Genomic DNA, 18,672 nt, shown 5'->3' with positions numbered 1-18,672 from the left:
CCACTTGGAAGATGTAGACAGCATAATTTCTGCAGAGTATGGAAAAGGAGTAAAAACTTGAACTGATGTTAAAGGAAACAGAGCACAGAATACATAGTCGAAGAATATAGCTGTCTCTGTTTGCCAAGGGAATGCCTCAAGAACATGGTATAATAGTAAGAAAACATAGATGACGATTCTGCCCCCAGTTACAGAGTTTCGTAACGGTGTCGTTTACTTGGGTCTGAGTCACTAGTCTTGCTGATCTCGTGCGGATTTTCCTCCTGCCCCAGCTCAGGATTTACTCTTGAGACGAATCTCACTCCCTGTTTATGTTGGTTCTTGTGCTAGTAGCAGGTACTCCGGCTGTTCTGAACCAGGGATTCACCTTTTATTTTAAAATGTCATCAAGAGGCAGATGCTCAGCGAGTGTAAAACCTGGACATCGATTTCAGTGCGGTCTGGATGATGCATGCTCTGACAATGTGGCCCAAGGTCAGTAACAATATTGACAGAAAGAGAACCCATTCAAAGTAAATATTAAAGATAAGTTAGCAGTGCAGGCACAGTAATATTTAACACAAACTGTTGACTTTTTTTTTTTAACAGAGCACAAGCCTTTTCCATTCATCCAGACCTACTGTATGTTCAGGTATGTAATCGCTAGTGCAATTGATATTCAGTGAAAGGTTTTCATAGCAACAAGACAGTGTATGTTGATCTATTTATGGATCGTGTTGTGTGGTTAAATTATTTAATTCTTTCACAGCTTAAGTTGTAGCATGTGGAAAAAAAAAAAAAAAAAAAAGTTGTTTAAAATCCATAGAACATATACCAGAAGCAATGAGTGCGAGTGATTTGTTTGCTAGGTTGATAATACTATCCACTTAACTACCAGGACAGAGTCAGGATTAATAACAATATTTTGATGGAATATTTTTCCCAGTCTTAGCAAGAATAAATATTCTACTGTAAAAAAAAAAAAAAGCAGAAATTCTCTAAGTGCTTTTAAGCTTTATGACTTCTTGCAACCATAAGTAAAGGAAAAACCTTTGTTTGCCTTTTATGCTACTTTATACATGCTATAACTGTACATCACAGCTGTGATTTGTAGTTCTCAATGTCATTTTGAATTAATGGTGTTAACAGTAAAAGTGTAAATGAGTGATATGCCTTGTGGTACTTTATAAAACTAATTATACACCTGTTATTAAACACATCCTAAAGAATGATTTTGTGTTTTTTTAGGATGATTTGGATTTATCAGACTTTTTATTTCATTTTCTTACTTGCTTCCGTTTACAGTGGTAAGTGAATATATAATTCCTAAGACAGGCACACAGAGTAACGCAGCTTTTCTAGAAGGGGAGATGGTTAGTAACCGCAGCCTGGTCCTGAGAAGAGAGCTGTCCTGATTCTGCTGGGTTGCGCTCAGTTAAGTCTGGGTAAGCCACGTAACCCTACTACCGGAGATGGAACGTTCTAGCGGGGCTTTAGTGACGCGATCCTGCCACCCGCCCGTGCTGTCACCTCGCGCGGCACGCACGGCGCCATGCTACGGGCAGTTTTCTTTGTCGGACTGAGCCCGCATGCAGCTCGTAACAGCGAAATCAGCGTGACGTTCAGTGTCCTACAGCTGAGAGCAAGGCCAGCAGCTGTAGCAGCAGCTTGGGAAGGGAGCCCTGTGCGGTTTGAGGGGGGGTGCAGGAGGTGGAGCGGCACCCCGTGCTTCTCAGCTGACTGTGCCGGGGCAGCCGGGTTAGAGCCGCCGAGAGCTCCCTAAGCTCGCAGCACCGTGCGCTGGCGGCCGGAGGCTGGGCCCGGCAGGGCTGGGTCCGCTGGCCCCCTCGTCCCGGCTGCCGGGGAGCCCCAGCCCCGTCCCTGCGGCTGCCCTGGGGTGGGAGGCCGGCCGGCCGGTCGTGGCCCTTGGGTAGGAGGCAGGATGGCCGGCCACGGTGCAGGAGCCGCTCGGCCCAGCAGCCTCATGGGGGGACAGCAGCCGAGCCACAGAGCCAGCAGCCTTTTTTATTTTTTTTTGTTTGTTAAATAAACGAACCCCACCAACCTTCAGTCTTATTACATATTGCCCTTGCGTGAAATTACTGATTTAAAAAGTATCTGTGCAACGCCTACCTACCATCATGCTCGAAAGACTATTGCAGTAAGCGTGAATAACTCCAGAACCAGTTGTATTATTGTAAATTTTTTAGAATTCTCTTGATATGCTGGAAAACTGGTGATTGTGTACATTTTTCAATGTCAGTCTGTGTTAATGATTTACTTTGTTCAGTTAGCTAAAGTCAAACTACGAAAATTGCATTGTGTTTCCCTGAAGTTCCCTGTGCTGATAAATTATAACTAAGACCCAACACGGGTTTATGTTCAGTAAAGCATTAACTGTTCTCTTGGAGGACAATTAGGTAACTCAACTTTTTAGCAAAATCTGTTTCATAAATGTAGTATTATTTAAGGAAATGTTTTACATGGATTGAAATCTCAGCAAAACTAAAATCTTGGAACATTTCTGACACCTAGCAAACATTTTTATTAAAGTATTCAGAACTGGCATAGTTTTACACGGTACATAGTTTTACAACATGAATACTTTTTTTTGGTATTAATTTACACTAGAAGAAGATAAATAAGATCCAAAATGTCTGATACAGAAAATAATTGCAATGTTCTTTTCTTTTGACTTCAGAATGCTCTTAGAGTGTTCTAAGTAATAGAAAAAGCTTTTCTGTTAATGACAAAGTTGGGCAAAGAAACTCCGAGAATAATAAATACCAATTTTTAGAGAAAGATCTTGAAAGCATGTATACCAGAAAATTGAGTGTTTATAAAGTATAAATTTTGTATTAACAAGAAATTAAACGTTAAAAGATATGGACATATCTTGCATATATGGCTAATAATTTCTTTTTGCCTTTTTTGGGAGGTAAATTATATATTTTACCCATGTGCAGGAAACATAGAATTACCTAAGTATAGTTTGTAATCACATTAACAAATAAAATTGACTTGTAATATTTTAAAACTGTAAAATCCAAAATCCAAATAGTTCTATTTATTTTCATTTTAAATAGATTTTGGTACAGTGTGATAGCTCTATAGTAATAGATTAAGCAGCTAGATAAAATGTTGTCAGTTGGGTTTCCTCCCATTCTGTAAAAATACAATATTTTCTCTATCTTTTAGCTAAGAAAAAGTACTTTTGTGGATAAAGGGATAAAAATTGTCATATTTGCTGGTTTGCTAGCCCTTTGGAAGGCAAAATACGAGAGCTCTGCAAAGCCAGCCCTCTTGTGTGTTTTAACATGGAGATCTTACAGATGCCTTCATTTCGAAAGATGGGAACAGGTTGCTGCTTAGGTATCTTCATCGCAGGGCTCTGCAGCGCGAGCGGGTTTCATGACAGAGTTCAGTATGGGATTGATGATGAATGCCGGCAGGTGTGAGGTGGTCGTAGAGCTCATTTTTATTCTAGCCAGTTCCCAAGATACTACTCCTGTAACAGCATTTGTTTCATTGAAAAGCAAGTCAGAGGGGTCTAGGTGGAGTGTGAGGGAGCAGAAGGTTTCTAAAATGTTGGGAGCCACCTGGGACTCTGGCCTCAGAGCATCCCTGAACAAAATAGGACTGTCTTCACATACAGCTTTCTAACTCTTTTTGGTCTCTGCACTTCCCTTCTCTTGATTTTCCTCTTAATGGTGCTCCATACTGGTCTCTCTCGGATTATGTTTTTGTCGCTCCTGAGATTTGCCATGAGGAGGTCCCTTCCCTCTCTGCCGTGCAGATGTGCCCTGTGGCCCGTCCTGCTGCTCGGGCTTCTGCCTCGGCTCGAGCTGCCCTGCTCCAGCATCGGGTAGGAGGCAGGGAACCGGGGGAGACACCCCAGAGAGTTTTATTTCTGCTGGAGAGCAAAGATGAGAGTCTCGGAGGAACTGTGCTACTCACCCCCTCACCCTCTTCTCCTGCCAAAGGACTGTCTTAAAAGGAAGGTCAATGACAAAGAGGAGCAGTGACTTCACCCTCTCCTGGTGAACCGTGCATCCTCCCATCTCTAATAATTTACGCATTTTGTTGTTCCGTATCAGAATGTGTGACTCAGATCTATGAAAATACATACTTCCAAGGAGGAGACCTCGCTACGGTTTTTACACCGAGTGCCAATTACTGCCAAATAGTGTGTACTTACCATCCTACCTGTCTGCTCTTCACCTATTTGCCAGTGGCATGGACTAAAGATCCTGCAAAAAGGTAAAATGTTCATGTTTGTGTGGCTTTTGCTGGTCTCCTGGGGTAATTTTAGGAACTTGGTAGCATTTTGACAGAACACAGGCGCACAGGGAAAACTACAGGGTTGCCATGGAAAATAATGTCATGTATCTTTAAAACCGGTGTTCTAAAAGAGTATTTGCTTAAATTTGAAAGATTCGGTTTGGCAATGCCCAATCTTTCACACTCAGATACCAACCCTTCCAGGTAAACAGAACTGACTGCGCACTCCCTCCCTCCTCTGTGCCACTATTTATTGTCGAGGGACAACGTGAGCAATTTCACATCTCCAACGGTCCCCTCTGCTGTCCTCCATTGTCTCTCTCTAGCGTATTTTTCTCACAATTAAGAACTTTGGTAGCCTGAGAGGATGAGGTTGTCGTCCCTCTCTGCCTAGTGCATTTCTGCTCTCCAAGCCCTGGGCTCCGCTTCTCGCTTTAATGAGACCTCTTGGAGCTCCCACGTACACCGAGTACTCTCATCTGCCACCAGTGCCAACAAAGCAGATGCTCTGCCCTGTCTTTCTCCAGATTGTGCTTGTTGTCTAAATGTTAATGTTGAGGGATATTGGACAGCCTGCGTTTCACTTGAGAAACAATTCTGAAAGTCCGTGTTGTACTGCAAAAGCTGTGAGCTGCTGCGTTTTAAAACACAGGTTTTCCTGCTACTTAAAAGACAGCGATACAGAAATGCTGCCGAAAGTGGATATGGAAGGAGCTATCTCTGGACATTCCTTGAAACAGTGTAACATCCAAATTAGTGGTAAGATACGGTTATTCGCATGTGTGCATTTTATGCTCTGTATCATGTAGCAGATGTTAGAAAATTAGCATTTTGCAGACAGGAATAGAATCGGGGAAGCAGCCAAGCAGTGATTTGTATGTTCTTTGCCAGATCTCTTTCAAACACAGCTTACAAAATCTTCCACTGGTTTCATCCTTCATCCCCAGCTATCCCCCACCGAGGCTCCCCAGATGAGCTAACAAGGAAATTATGCTCCTGCAGTCACTGTTTCATTTGCTAGAGGCAGATGGGAGCACGTGCTTTAACTGGTAGCTCCAGTTCTAAAGATTAATTTTCTGCTACAATTCCATTCCAGCAAGCTGCTCATACAGCGTGTGACCCTGCTTTATGACTTTGTAGAGCAGATGCCCAGCAAAACAGAAGTGCGTAGTCACAAAGTGATGTTGCTACCTTCATGATTCTGTGTAATAATTTATTAGCAGCTCCATCTTTTAGTGTATGTGTGCTGTGCACAAAGTCTTAGTGTCAGCATGCCATACCTGCAAGTTATCAGCAGGTATATTTAAAGCCTAGTAAATGTGTTGTTTTAAATATTTTTTTAAACTTGTACTATCATAATGATGTCATTAAGAGATCATCAGCTTTTGAGCACAGCATAGTACTGCAGAAAAACAGAATAAGGAAGAATATTCACTTCCTGACTTTGAGGACAAATAGTTTCTTATGGGTGTGAGCGTAATTCTTTAGTTTTATTGGTACAGCACCTCAGTCTGCCAGGGCTACCTGGGTCTTGCTGTATGCAAGTTCTCCATTGCAGCTATTGACAAATCAGTTGTTGCGCTTGCTGCTTTTGCTTGCCACTTGCCTTTCAGAGCAGGCAGGACTTTTAAAAGCCCTTTCCTGCCAACATCCCCTCGCATTTATATTTCTGAGTAGCTTTGGCCCAGCAAAATAGATTTCAGTGAGATGTTATTCTTTATGCTCTATAGACTAATTGACATCACTGGAGTTACTCTAGAATCAAACTAATGTCACTAAAATGCAAATCTACCCATATATGTTTAAAAACCCCACCAGTGGTTGGCTGACTCGTGTTCTGTGAGGAGACCCCGCTGACCGTGAGGCAAAGCCCGCACCCTGCACGGGGGGAAAGCTGCTTTAAACCCCACAGTCCCAATTCTCCCTCTGTGGAGTGTAAATTAAATCTTCTGACTCAAATGGGAGATGTCTGTTGCTTATGAGGAGAGAATTTACTTTTTGGACTGCTCTGTGAATTTGGAAATGGGAAAATATGTTTTAGTTTTAATCCTGACTTCTTGCTTTGATGGATGTCATCATGGTTTCAGCCACAGTGGTTAGAGCTCCTCTATCAAGTAGGCAGAGGCACTGGCAAAGTCTGACGGTTTTGTTCCCCCTGCCATGTGGTAGTATACTGTACCTATACTTCTGATTTTGTTACCATGAGTATATTTGAAGTATGATGTAACCAGAGTGAGCATGGGATGTGGAATCTGGATTATGAGGGCTGTGTCATACAAACTGCTATCTTTTGGGCAGTTTGGGGTGCAGTGTGGGGAAAAGAATAGAAGCATGTTTTCAGAACTTGGTGTCTCTTTTTTCACAGCTTGCAGCCGAGATGTCCACATAGGACTGGATATGGAAGGGAAAATTTATGATGCCACTATGGCTGACAGCTATCAACAGTGTCAAAAAAGATGTACCAATGACAACCATTGTCATTTTTTTACATATGCCTCAGAAACATTTCACAACGCAAGCTTTCGGTAAATATAGATTTGATCTCTTTCCTTGGACAGCACTGTGCTTTAGTAGAGTAAATCTCAGAGCAGTCTAATGTGAGAGAATTTATTCAAGGGAATAATTTTTCCTTGACTTGTCATCCTTGCAATGCTTATTCAGACTTACAGATAGGAAAATGTCTGTAGTAAATTAGCTTTCATTTGTTCATCGGTGAGAAAGACAAACTGGATTATCGTAGCACTGAAAAAAATTAAAATCCTCTGGAGATATTGACATGCAAATGATACTGGTAGATGTACAGCATTATTGCTCTGTTAAATTTTGCTCTGCTTATTGCTCTGAAAATAACATCATCAGAGCAGCCAGACAAATTCTTACATTTTTATCAGGCCTATTTTTGAGCTACTGATCTGCTCAATGTTAAAGTTAAACGTTGTTCGGCTAGCTCCTCATTTGAAGATTGTTCTGGAGATTGGAGATTGCTCTGGCCCATGGCCAGAACATGCACCATGGTAGGAGTTACGGGGCCAGGAGGATGGTGTAGACCAAGGAAGATGGCCTGTTGTCTTACCACTTTCTTTATTCTTTGTCACTCAGTAAAAAATGCTTCTTGAAACATACCAGTGTAGGAACTCCAACCAGCATAAAGGTGCTTGATGAGGTTGTGTCTGGATTCTCTTTAAAGCCATGCCAGCTTTCTGAAATAGGTAACTATTTAAAATCTCTGATTCAGTTTAGTTTTAAGGGTTATGGATGACAAGGTGCAATCTATCTCTGACATGTCTAAATGTTTCATTATGTAAAATAACTCTAATGTAAACTTATTCTTGCAAATATAGTTAGTACTCTCGGGCACAAAGGAGGTTCAGATCTTTTTAATTTTTCCATTTTATCATTTGTCTTACAAAAACAGTTGCCTGCTTTGAAGATCTAAAGAATTATTTCATAAGATTAGTTTGATGAAATTGCATGTTATCTTTGTACCATGGATACAAAAATGAAAGATAAAGTCCCATCAAAGTCCAAGATCAGGAGGAATATAAAGCTTTGTAAATGCTGTTTATATACTGTGTTATGCACTCAGAAATTTTTAATGAAGACCTGCAGCTTTCTAATACAACTGGCTAATATAAACGGATATATTCTGCGTTTTGCGGGTGATTTGTGATGAAAGTAGCGTCTGTGCTTGTTCCTGCAATCATTACTCAGGCAAAACTCTCAAAGATGCAACATGGAACAGTGTGTATTATACCTTCTTATTCTCAACTGAAACCTCTTTCACTTTTTTCTTTTTTTTCTTTTCTTTTTTAAAATCTACCTCCAGCTTGTCTTACTGTGTGGTATTTTCCCTTCTTAATGGTGATGCTCTTCTGCCTCCATATAGCCTTATTTTAGCTCACAGATCTTGTTTTCCCACAGAAATCACATTTTGTGGAGACTCTGCATCTATTTTTCTATATCAATATTTTTTCTTCAGACTCTGCTAGTCCTGCTGTAGGAATAGTCTTTGGAAACTACTGAAAAAGTAGTTTTGTTCAGTTCCTAACAAGGAAGACACTTAAAGAAAAAAAATGTGAAGAATAAAAAAAGGGAAGAAGAAGTTTTGTTAAGAGAAGAAAACAGTTTAGCTATTCCCTCATTATGTGTATGAGAGAGAATGGAGGGAAGATTTTTGGTTTTCTTTCCAAACTCTTGCATTAAGATCTACTAGAAATACACGTATGCATGGTTAGAAGAAAAATCGCAGTACTCAGGAGGGTCCTGCTCACAGACTTTGAGAAGAATTGAGGGACTGTAGCATATACACAAACAATATGATTTTAAATTGAAAAAAAAATATCAAAAGGCATTTGAGACGTTATCAAAGACATTTATGGTTCATGACAGTGATGACACGGCAGTAATCATCCATCACAAGTTAAATCAGAATTTCTGGAAGCATGTGAAGGTCAATCTTGTTCCTGCCTGTCTTTTCTTGCTTTCTGTGTCTTGAAAGAAAGGAAAGAGGGGAGAGAGAGAGAGAAGGAATAAATCATGGCATCATAGAAGCCTGGAGAGTCCTATTGCATCAAGAAGTCATCTAAGAAGGTCATCTGTCCTAATCCAAGACTGATCAGCTATACCTGTCCAGACAGAGATTTGTCAAATGTAGTCATAAAATCTCAGTACCACCTTCTGCCTTGTTGTGTGGAAAATATCTGAAATGGGGTTATTTGAATATTTGTTCTATTTTTTTCTGCTGTATTTAGACTGACTAATCCTACATTGTGTATGTTCCAGTGTCGTCATTTTAAAAATAGATGCTTCCCCTTTCAAAGTTTTTTGAATCACAGCAAGCCTCTGTGAAACTAAATTATACCAAGAAACTTTGGGATTGCTTCGGTCATATTCTGAGACCACTGAAATCATCAATATTATGGGATTTCTGTGTTTCCTGTTCTACCATGCCCTCTTCCCTCTGCTCAGTAATGCTAATGTTGTTGTCCACCTAACTGCAGTTTCTTTTCATGGGGGGGGGGGGGGGAGTGGGGTGTGGGGGGAGGAATATCTTTATCCTTTCTTGTGTCCTTTGCCATTAGCTTTCCTTCTCCCCTGAGCAGAACCTCAACTCCTTTCTTAATGCTAATTGAACGATGCTGCATTTTTTTCTTTCTTTTTTTCTTCTTCTGTTCTTGTTTAGTTACTGTCCAGTATTGTTGTCCTTTCATGCTTATGTTTTTGGAAAATCTCATCAGATTAAAAGGAGTCACATTAAGCTCTATGCCTCCCTTTTACCATTTTTCCCTTTCTGTAGTAAGATGTTCCCGGTATGTTTCTATAACTCATTGGGTAGCGTTGACTGCTGTACTTTCTCAACAGCTGAAGCTCTCGGCTGCCAAGTCCCATGATTTGGATCATTTCACTGTTTTTACTGTTATCCTGGTTCTTCCTTTTATTGTTGCACTGGGATTTTAATTAGGACTTCAAGTATATCTTTGGAGAAAGCAACTTGTTCTTCTCTTTCTAAGCATGCTAATACTTCTTGTCACTTCTATATCCATAGTCTGGTTGTGTGAATTATCCTGCCAAGCCTTTTGTTATTTTGGTCATGTCAAAGGGCAGACTGTACATTACTCTCGCTTATTCTGCCTGCTTTTGAAATAGCATTTAGTAAAGTGTTAAGAGGATCATCCCATTATTTTTCTTCTAATCTTCCCATGATCCTCTTAGATATACCCATTACCTTAATTATTTTAGGCTTTGCCTAGGTTACTATGATTTATTCCTAACTCTGGATTTGTACGCTGATCTCCACTGTTCCTAATTTGAAGGCTTCTCTATTAGATTAGCAAATCTGTGTTCTAACAGGTAATTCCTTTTCTCTGTATGAACCTTTGAGTTTACACACTCAAAAATGTTCTTGAGAAATAATTTTTGGTTAAAATGTGGTGATATCTTTCCAGTTTATCAGTGACAAAGGAAGGAAAATATGAATAAGGATAGAAATGAATAATCTGTAAAGCTTAACATTCTCATGACATAATGCAATCTACAGAATTTTGATATTTTGTTCTTATTTTATACAGATTGTCAAATGGACATTTTTGAAGATCAAGAATTTTCGGGAATGAATATTACAAGTTTTTTCACTCCCGATATCTCTGTCTGCCAAACTACTTGTACATATTTTCCAAAGTGCTTGTTCTTTACATTCTTTACCAAGGAATGGCAACTAGAATCCCAAAGGTGAATATGACAACTAACTTTAATTCTCTAAGCAGATTTTTCTTTTTTTTTTAAAAGCACACAATTTTTTTTACCCACTATTTTCTTATGGAAATTTTTGTTAAAAGATTATTTTCAGTAAAGCATAGCTTTTTATGTTTTGTATTCTGAAGTTTATGATTTCCTGTGGGCATTTCATCTGTTCTCCAGTATGATCAGAGGGTTTGTATTACAGCTGCATATCTGGTGTTAATCTGAAAAGCGTTACACGTATCAGAGAGACAGTGAGCCTCCAGATTGCTTTAATGACTTAGAGTCATCTGGTTGCCTAGCAGTACTAAGTTATTTACTGGGAAAGATTTTTGATAAAATTAACGGGTTTAAAAATGTTTCCATTGAGCTTCCTTCTTTCATACCTACAATTGAGAATAGTTAAAAAACTGCGTTCCACACAAAACAGAAGAATAAAATTTCAAAGGAATTTCAGGGAGGAAAAAGCTGAGATAGCATTTATCATCTAAAATCACCTCTTCTATGTATGTATAAATACCGTACCACCTTTAGGAGTACAGTCATATGCCATTTCACAAAACCACGAAAGCCCCCTCAATTTGGAGTGAACTAGTGAATGCATTTTCATATGAAATACTTTTACAGATTTAAAAAAACCCCATGTTTAAGAAAGAACCTTCCCTTACCAGTACCTAAAAAAATCAATTTTAGGATGTGAACAGATTTAGTTATTGTAAAAAAATTTTCATTTTAGAAATCTTTGCCTTCTGAAGACATCAACAAGTGGGATACCAGAGGCACTTATATCACGAGAAAATGCTGTATCAGGCTTTAGTCTCCTAAATTGCAGAAGATCCTTTCCTGGTAAACAATAAATTACAATAAAAATACTAATTTTGAATTAATCAAATTAATAGACTTTCTGATGCTTGGAATGCACTCATTCTTACAGCCTGCAATTCTCGCACTTACATGCACATGAATTTTTTGGGACATGAACTCAATGTTACTTATACTAAAGGACACAGAGCCTGTCAGCAGGTTTGCACAGATGTGATCCGCTGCCAATTTTTTACCTACTTTCCCCTCCAAGATTCATGCAATGAGGAAAGGTGAGATATATTTTTTTAAATGTTCAAAAATTGCTGAAATAATCATTCTGCAGACTTGGTGAGGGGGTAATGTATGTGTTGCTTAAAAAAAAAAAAAAAAGCACAAACCAAATCTTTGCATTAATTCATTGGCAGAAAGTGTGAGTGTCACTTAAGAATGTCCTCGAATGGATCTCCAGTAGGAATAGTACATGGGCCAGGAAGGATCTCTGGATACTCACTAAGATTATGTAAAAAAAAAGCCAGTACTGGTAAGTAAAACTTCCTTCATGTAAAAGAGACAGTGCTTGACTGATTTCAGTACAGGAAGCCAAAACCTGGGCCCCTTTCCCTTTCCCTTTCCCTTTCCCTTTCCCTTTCCCTTTCCCTTTCCCTTTCCCTTTCCCTTTCCCTTTCCCTTTCCCTTTCCCTTTCCCAATGGAATGCCTCGTGAAGTTAAAGAGTGTTCTGAAAAAGTGAAGTCAGCCAGGTCTGCCGCACATTGTAAACGCCAACAGTAGCACTATGAACTTGAGTTTAACAGACTTTGTGATCATAAATCATAAAGGGATTAAAATGTGTCATGTAACACCTTCTTTGCAATAGATTGGTCCCTAGTCAGGGATTAGCATAGTCTTACCTTCATTTTTCATTGGTGAGTGCAAATTATCTTTGAGCATGGTTTTAAATTGTTTCTATAGTGTGTATGCAGCATTCTGCAAAAAATATTAGGATCGTTGGAGGGACAGACTCTTTCCCTGGGGAATGGCCGTGGCAAGTCAGCTTGCACGTGAAGTTGTCCCGTCAGAGACACCTCTGCGGGGGCTCTATCATCAGCAACCGGTGGATTCTTACAGCTGCTCACTGTGTCATGAGGTGAGGCCTAAATGTAAATGTGCAAAGAAATAAAAAAATTCCATCCAGCATGTGAGTTAAGTTGAGGTCTACCTTTCAGTAAAATAAAAATGAGGGCTAGAATAAAATAAACTCTCTTAATGTAACCAAAAGGTGAACTTCTAAGGTAGACTATTCATATCCTTAACGTAACTGGAACTCCATACTTTGTTGCTAAGTTATTTGAATGCATCTAGAAGATGTAATTCTACAGCAGACACCAGATACCTACAGAAACTTAGATATTCTCATGAGATATAAGCTTTTTCTTATTGTAATACCATATCATCTATCAAGGAAAATCGGTTGCTAGGTTATTGAATTTCATAAACTTCAGATGACTTATCTCAGAGGTTTCTCCATGGCACTTAAGAAATGGTTCTAATCTGATAGCTTCAGCAGTAGGGTGCTCAGCAAGTTAACTTATTTGGCCAGGATGCAAAGTAAATCTCTGTGGTGGTCCAATTAGTCTGCTTCTGGTATGTGAGCTACCTATCTCTGCATTACATGAATCATCCAGATCCCAATTGTCCTGGTTTTCCTTTAACAGTTGTTTTTTTTCCCCTGAATTCTATCAATCAGTCAATTAATACCCTATTTTTAATGCAGATTTCAGCTGTAAGAACAAAATTTAAAGCAGCCAATACCTAAGACATTGCTAATTTGTGCTGGCTCATATAGCCTGTATTGTTAATCAAATTACCATCAAATTTGGGTCATGAAATTACTTGTGTTGTGATGAGCTGATTTAATTGTCATGCAGATGATTCATTTCTTTTATTAGGTCGTCATCACCTGTAAAGCAGGTTATCCTGTTAGTTACAGAGTGAGCAAGTGTGAGGCTACAATGCAGTCTGATGGGAGAAAAGGGACAAGTAACAGAGAGAAGAGGAGGATGTTGACCCCCAAATCAGGCATTTTTACTTATGCAGTGTAGTATGCTACCCATTATTGTTTTCACGTGGAATAGTATTGCCAATATTTTGCCTCCAGTGGCAAACTTCATAAATGTGGTTGAACTCTCTAAAAAACCCTACATAAAAAATATTATTCTCTACCTGCTATCCAGTGTAGAAGTTACCAGTATTATAACACGTGAAGGTAGAAGATATGCAGGTATGCCTGCAAAATAAAAATTTTAAAAATAGCCTTTGTTAATTGGAATTATTAAGCCTAACTGATATTTATGAATTCATATATAAAAATTTTCAAAGTTTTTGGAAAGTTTATTTAAGACAAGTTTTGCATCTTCTTCATTGCATGTACCAAAAGTTCTAGGTTGCCTTAATGGTAGAATATCACAATGAAATATCCCTTAAACTTGCTCAAAGTAAAGTTGGAATCAGAGAGATTAACTGGAACTTCTCATATAAGTCTATGATATTACACTTTTTAATCCGTATTTACACAGCTAGTGTCATTTTCTGAACAAATAAGTGTCAGAATAGACTCTATTTGAATTTATATTCCCAGCCCTATTTTCATTACTAGAAAAGCTGTTGCGTTGGAATGAATGGAAAGAATCTCAGTTACTACTTCAGGGCTTGCATTAGGCCCTTGAAAATTAAAATAAAAAAAAAAAAGGAGAAAAGAAAAAGAGAAAATAAAAGAAGGCAGAAGGGGAAGAAGGCAGAAGGGGAAGAAGGATGAAGAAGGATCAGGACAAAGAGAATCTGAACATAAAGGAGAGAGAAAACCAATGTGGGGGTGAAAATACGAATAGGGAGAGGAACAGAAAGAAGTGGAAGGAATGGACAAAACCCTTTTTTTTTAGTTTTGAGAGTGTGAAAATAAAAAAATGGAAAGAATGACCTCAGTACTATACACTCAGGAGTAACGGAAGATGTTGGCATCTGCACACAAAGTCTAAATCAGTGCAAATCTTTTGCCACAGACTGACTGTTTGTCTTTTTCCCTCAGTCTTGAGAATCCCAACATTTGGCGTGTTTATGCTGGTATTTTAAAACAATCAGAAATGAATGAGGATACGCCCTTCTTCAAAGTGGAAGAGATTATTGTTCACCCTCAGTATAAATACGCACAGACTGGATATGACATTGCTTTAATGAAACTTGATAAGCCTATGAATTTTACTGGTATGTAGTGTATTTCAGAGGAATTCTGAAAATGTGCAGGATGACACAGGGCTGGCATTGGTACGGCAGCGCATGACACCTGGGCTGGCTTCCTTTAATGTGCAGTTGCTGGGGTTTGAGGAGAATCTCATTCTGTTGGCTTTGGAAAAAAAATGGGTGGCTTTTATTTATTTATGTGACTGGAACGATATATAGCGTAAGGGACAAAGCATGACATGGAGGCTTTCATCAGGGGTCGTGTAGGTGCCCACAAAACCTTAATGTTTCAGTTGCCTCGGCTGCTCAAACTAATATTTTTAATCATATTTTAGATCTTCAACTACCTATTTGCCTGCCATCAAAAGAAGATGCTAACATACTTTATACTGACTGTTGGGTAATTGGATGGGGTTACAGAAAAGAAAAAGGTACAGATAAATATTTAAACAGTGAGTTCTTGTATTTGCAAAATATACGTTGTTAGAAAAAAAATCAACCTGCCTTTTTTTTTTTTTTTTTTAAGAAAATCCGCTTCTTAAAAGAAAATTCTACTGCATTCTTGGCTACCATTATTGCTATCTGGCCAGCACTGTAATATAATTCTTAATTCTTACTTCTATTAAGACATCATAAAATAGATATCAAAGGTGTATGAAATTATCATTAAATAATTCCATGCTCTGACACCAAATTGTATTTTATAAACTGTTTGATTCAATAATTTGAAATGTGTAAGAATACGACCTTAAATATATCCTGTACAGCCCTCAAATACTCTTCCTTAGATTCTACTTAATGTACTGGCAAACGCCAGTATAAATCTGGAATGCACACTCCTTTTCATGCTCCCAGCTGCAAAAAGCCAACAGACTTATTACGGAACTGTGAGGTTTTGAATTACAGCCTGCAAATAACCCATGCTTTTTTTTTTTTTTTTTTTACATGATTGTATTCATATGAGATTGAAGTACATTGCTTTTATGATTCTGAAGGCTGATTATAAACAATGCCAATTACTTTTGTGTTTTGATAGTAGATGAGATTTGAACTCCCCTGATTTTATATGGAGGTAGCCCAAATAGCTGTTAATTTGCAAAGTCTATTTTTCAATGCATTTTTTATTTATATTTTTATATGTGTAATATTTATGTGCATACACACACCCCTCTATTTAAACAGTGCCCTTTCCTTTACGCACCTTCATCTTTGAAAGGTAGAGTTCAATGTGAACAAACAAATTTAGGCAGATATTGTATAGGCTAATTTCTTCTGTTAATTTCTAAGAAAAGACTGCTGTCAAATCCTCTTATTTACTCTCTGTGCAAATTTCTCCATCCTGTAAACTACTAGGGCATGGAGCAGCACAGATTTGGCTACTGGGAGATTCCAAACCTATTGTAATGCGTTACTAAGAAATAATTGTTAATAACACAGAGCAACGCACATAATGGGAGGCCAGATTCCAAGGGCCAATGTCCTGAAAGCCGTACTCATACGAGGATTCATTGCAAATCACAAAGGAGTATTGCAGCTTACCCGGTCACGAGACATAAAATGGCATTTAAAAACATTCAGCTTTTCAGACAGTTCACATTGTTTACTAAAACAAAAATAAAATCGGTGTCATGAACATCTAACAACACTCCAAGAGCAGTGGCCTTTGCAATATCACTGTATGGGGATATCTGGAGTTTAATTTTAACTTTGATTTTGCTATAAGCAAACATTTCTCTGTTCATACTGCCTATTGCATAGGTCGTGTAGAAGATATTCTTCAGAAGGCTACTGTTCCCCTCATGTCAAAAGAGGAATGCCAAGCAAGGTACCGGAAGCGCAGAATAGGTGACAAAGTGATCTGTGCTGGCTATGATGACGGTGGAAGGGATGCTTGTAAGGTAATGAAAAGAAGTAGTATATAGTCATATATTCCATTGTTCAAATATCTAATTGAATACTGTAATTATTTTTTAATTGTCACTAGAAAAATATGGTTCTCAATAGAGCTGTCGATTAACTTGTCACTTTTGCATGTCAAAAGCACTGAAAATCAAAATATATGCAAAATATTTCTTATGTGAAATTGAAATCTTTAGGGATAGATTCCACGGATAAGAAACTCTGAGTGTCTGTATCTCTCTCTCTCGACCATTTAGGGAATAAAACAGTATTCCTTTTGAGTATCAGAAATCCAAAGTGCAAGTATAGTATCTCAAAGCATTTCTCCAGTTAAAAGCAGATTTCCTGTGGGATATTTTTATTTCTTGACATGAAATACAGTAATGAAAGCTTATTTTAAAGCACTGTGTACAAACCAGAAGGGAGGATGCTAGCAATGCTATTAAAATGCGTGGGGAACGGAAGGCGAAAGACAACCTGAGCAGACTGGTCTGTTCTTTATTAGAATCAAAAATGTCACAACAGCATGAGTTTAGTGAGCCAAATTCTCTGCTCAAATGTAAACTCATGCACTTCCATTAATTTAAATATTCTGAGTTAATTTATGCAAGAAAAAAATAGTCGGATTAGGAAGAATAAATTCTCTACCAAATACAGAATTTTTACTTTAAGCATTTAACAGTTGACATTTTTTATGTTAAAATGTTACTATGATTGGTGTTGAGTAATTAGGAATGAAAATACTTGGAGCCGGGAAGTAATTTTTCCACAATGCCAATTAAGCTTTCTTTATCTGATACAGTGTACCAGAACATGGAGATGCTGTTTTAGAAAAATAACACACTTGCTTTTGTCTCAAGAACTCGTAACAGCTACACTGAAGAACCTTATGTTCAGAAGGGTCAGTTTGGAATAGGAAAAGAAAACAGAGATTTTCTGAGGGGGACAGAGTCACTCAACACAAGCCACGTAGAGAACTGAGGTTTACATGCTAAAACCAAGGTCATAAAAGAAAACATTGGCAAATTCACTGTTTTTCTCACTTGCACATGTAGTCTTCATCGGGTTTTAAATCAGTGTATGTAGATAAATTAAAACAAAAAAGGAAGAAAAAGCCAGTAGTTTTGAACCTGCATAGGAAGTGGCAATTATTTGCAATGAGTGGAAAGTATTTAGAAGTCAATTTACTAGAAAAACAGAAAACCTGCTTTAGTACTGTGTTAAATTAGCCTTCAGCCAAAGTGATTGAAATCCAGGCAATCATGCTGGTATTAATGCTGGATGATGCTGATTTTAATCAAGGCTTTCTTTGAGAGAGAAATACAAATGAGAGGTCTTCCTTGCGCGCTCTGTCTTTCTCTCCTGTGACGCAGGGAGATTCGGGGGGGCCGCTGTCGTGCCGGCACGAGGAGGTGTGGTATCTGGTGGGCATCACCAGCTGGGGTGAAGGGTGCGCTCGCCCCAGGCAGCCGGGTGTCTACACAAAAGTTGCTGACTATTCGGACTGGATTCTGGAAAAAACTACGTAGCATCGGGAGTTTTCTACTGGCTCAAGGTGATGCTGTGGAATAATAACCCCAGGAGGAATGTGACAAAGTGTATGAGCGGTTTTTTAAATGGTGCTTCTTGTTAGCCTGGAATGTAAAAGACTTGATTAAAAAAGTAGAAAAGCAGGAATGAATGAACTTTGCCATTACTAAATAAAAAGCAGTAATAAAAAAACCCTCTGTGGTCACTGATTTGGCAGGAAAAAAAAAAATGTCCGAACCTTTGATTTCTTCTGTCCTTGCTAGCATAAAATGGGAGTGGATGAGGTTGCAGGGCATGTACGGACCTGGGAGCTGGGCGCTGCTGCTGACTTCTGAGGTTTATACACAGCAATGGAGATTTCCCTCCCTTGTCCAAGTTCGGTTGAAATGGGCCAACCAGTTACAAACTTACTAAGGGGCTTGGGGAAGGGAAACTGAGGCAGGGAGAAGCCTGTACAGTTGTTTAATCTTTGTTTCCTTGGGGAATTAGCCAAGTACTAACGCAGCAGTACTAACCCAGAAAACAAAACCAGAGGCCTTGGCAAGCTCTTCATTAACTATTTTGCAAGTATGGTGAGAGTGCTCTCTTTCACTTACATTATTTAATTTCTGTGGAAAGTTTTGAGATAAGAATGATAATGTGGGTTTGCTTCCCTTGAAGCAAAATATCCAGAAAGTTGATAAAAGTATCATCCCCTTCAGAGACAT

At 38.7% G+C, this 18,672-nt stretch overlaps 1 protein-coding gene across 5 annotated transcripts; it reads left to right on the top strand.

Annotated features, from left to right (window-relative positions):
- Positions 1–284: 284 nt before the first annotated feature.
- LOC129206263 (coagulation factor XI-like) lies at positions 285–18,169 on the top strand. Of its 5 annotated transcripts, none has more exons than XM_054825174.1 (16): positions 311–474; positions 589–631; positions 1,228–1,286; positions 4,077–4,239; positions 4,913–5,019; positions 6,626–6,785; positions 7,360–7,469; positions 10,329–10,488; positions 11,234–11,343; positions 11,501–11,591; positions 11,727–11,842; positions 12,272–12,446; positions 14,385–14,560; positions 14,872–14,967; positions 16,295–16,434; positions 17,809–18,169. In XM_054825174.1, exons 1-16 carry the CDS (start codon positions 312–314, stop codon positions 17,962–17,964), a joined length of 2,025 nt encoding a protein of 674 aa, XP_054681149.1. In that variant the 5' UTR covers position 311; the 3' UTR covers positions 17,965–18,169. The 5 variants fall into 5 exon arrangements, with proteins under 5 accessions (XP_054681152.1, XP_054681149.1, XP_054681150.1 ...); XM_054825173.1 differs by having other exon boundaries at positions 313–474; positions 11,432–11,591; XM_054825175.1 differs by lacking the exons at positions 11,234–11,343; positions 11,501–11,591 and having other exon boundaries at positions 312–474.
- Positions 18,170–18,672: the final 503 nt, after the last annotated feature.

This window comes from Grus americana, chromosome 4 (genome assembly GCF_028858705.1).
Source record: "Grus americana isolate bGruAme1 chromosome 4, bGruAme1.mat, whole genome shotgun sequence".
Lineage (NCBI taxonomy): Eukaryota > Metazoa > Chordata > Aves > Gruiformes > Gruidae > Grus > Grus americana.
The sequence above is the reverse complement of the archived record's forward strand: the minus strand, read 5'-3'. Positions and strand labels throughout refer to the sequence as shown.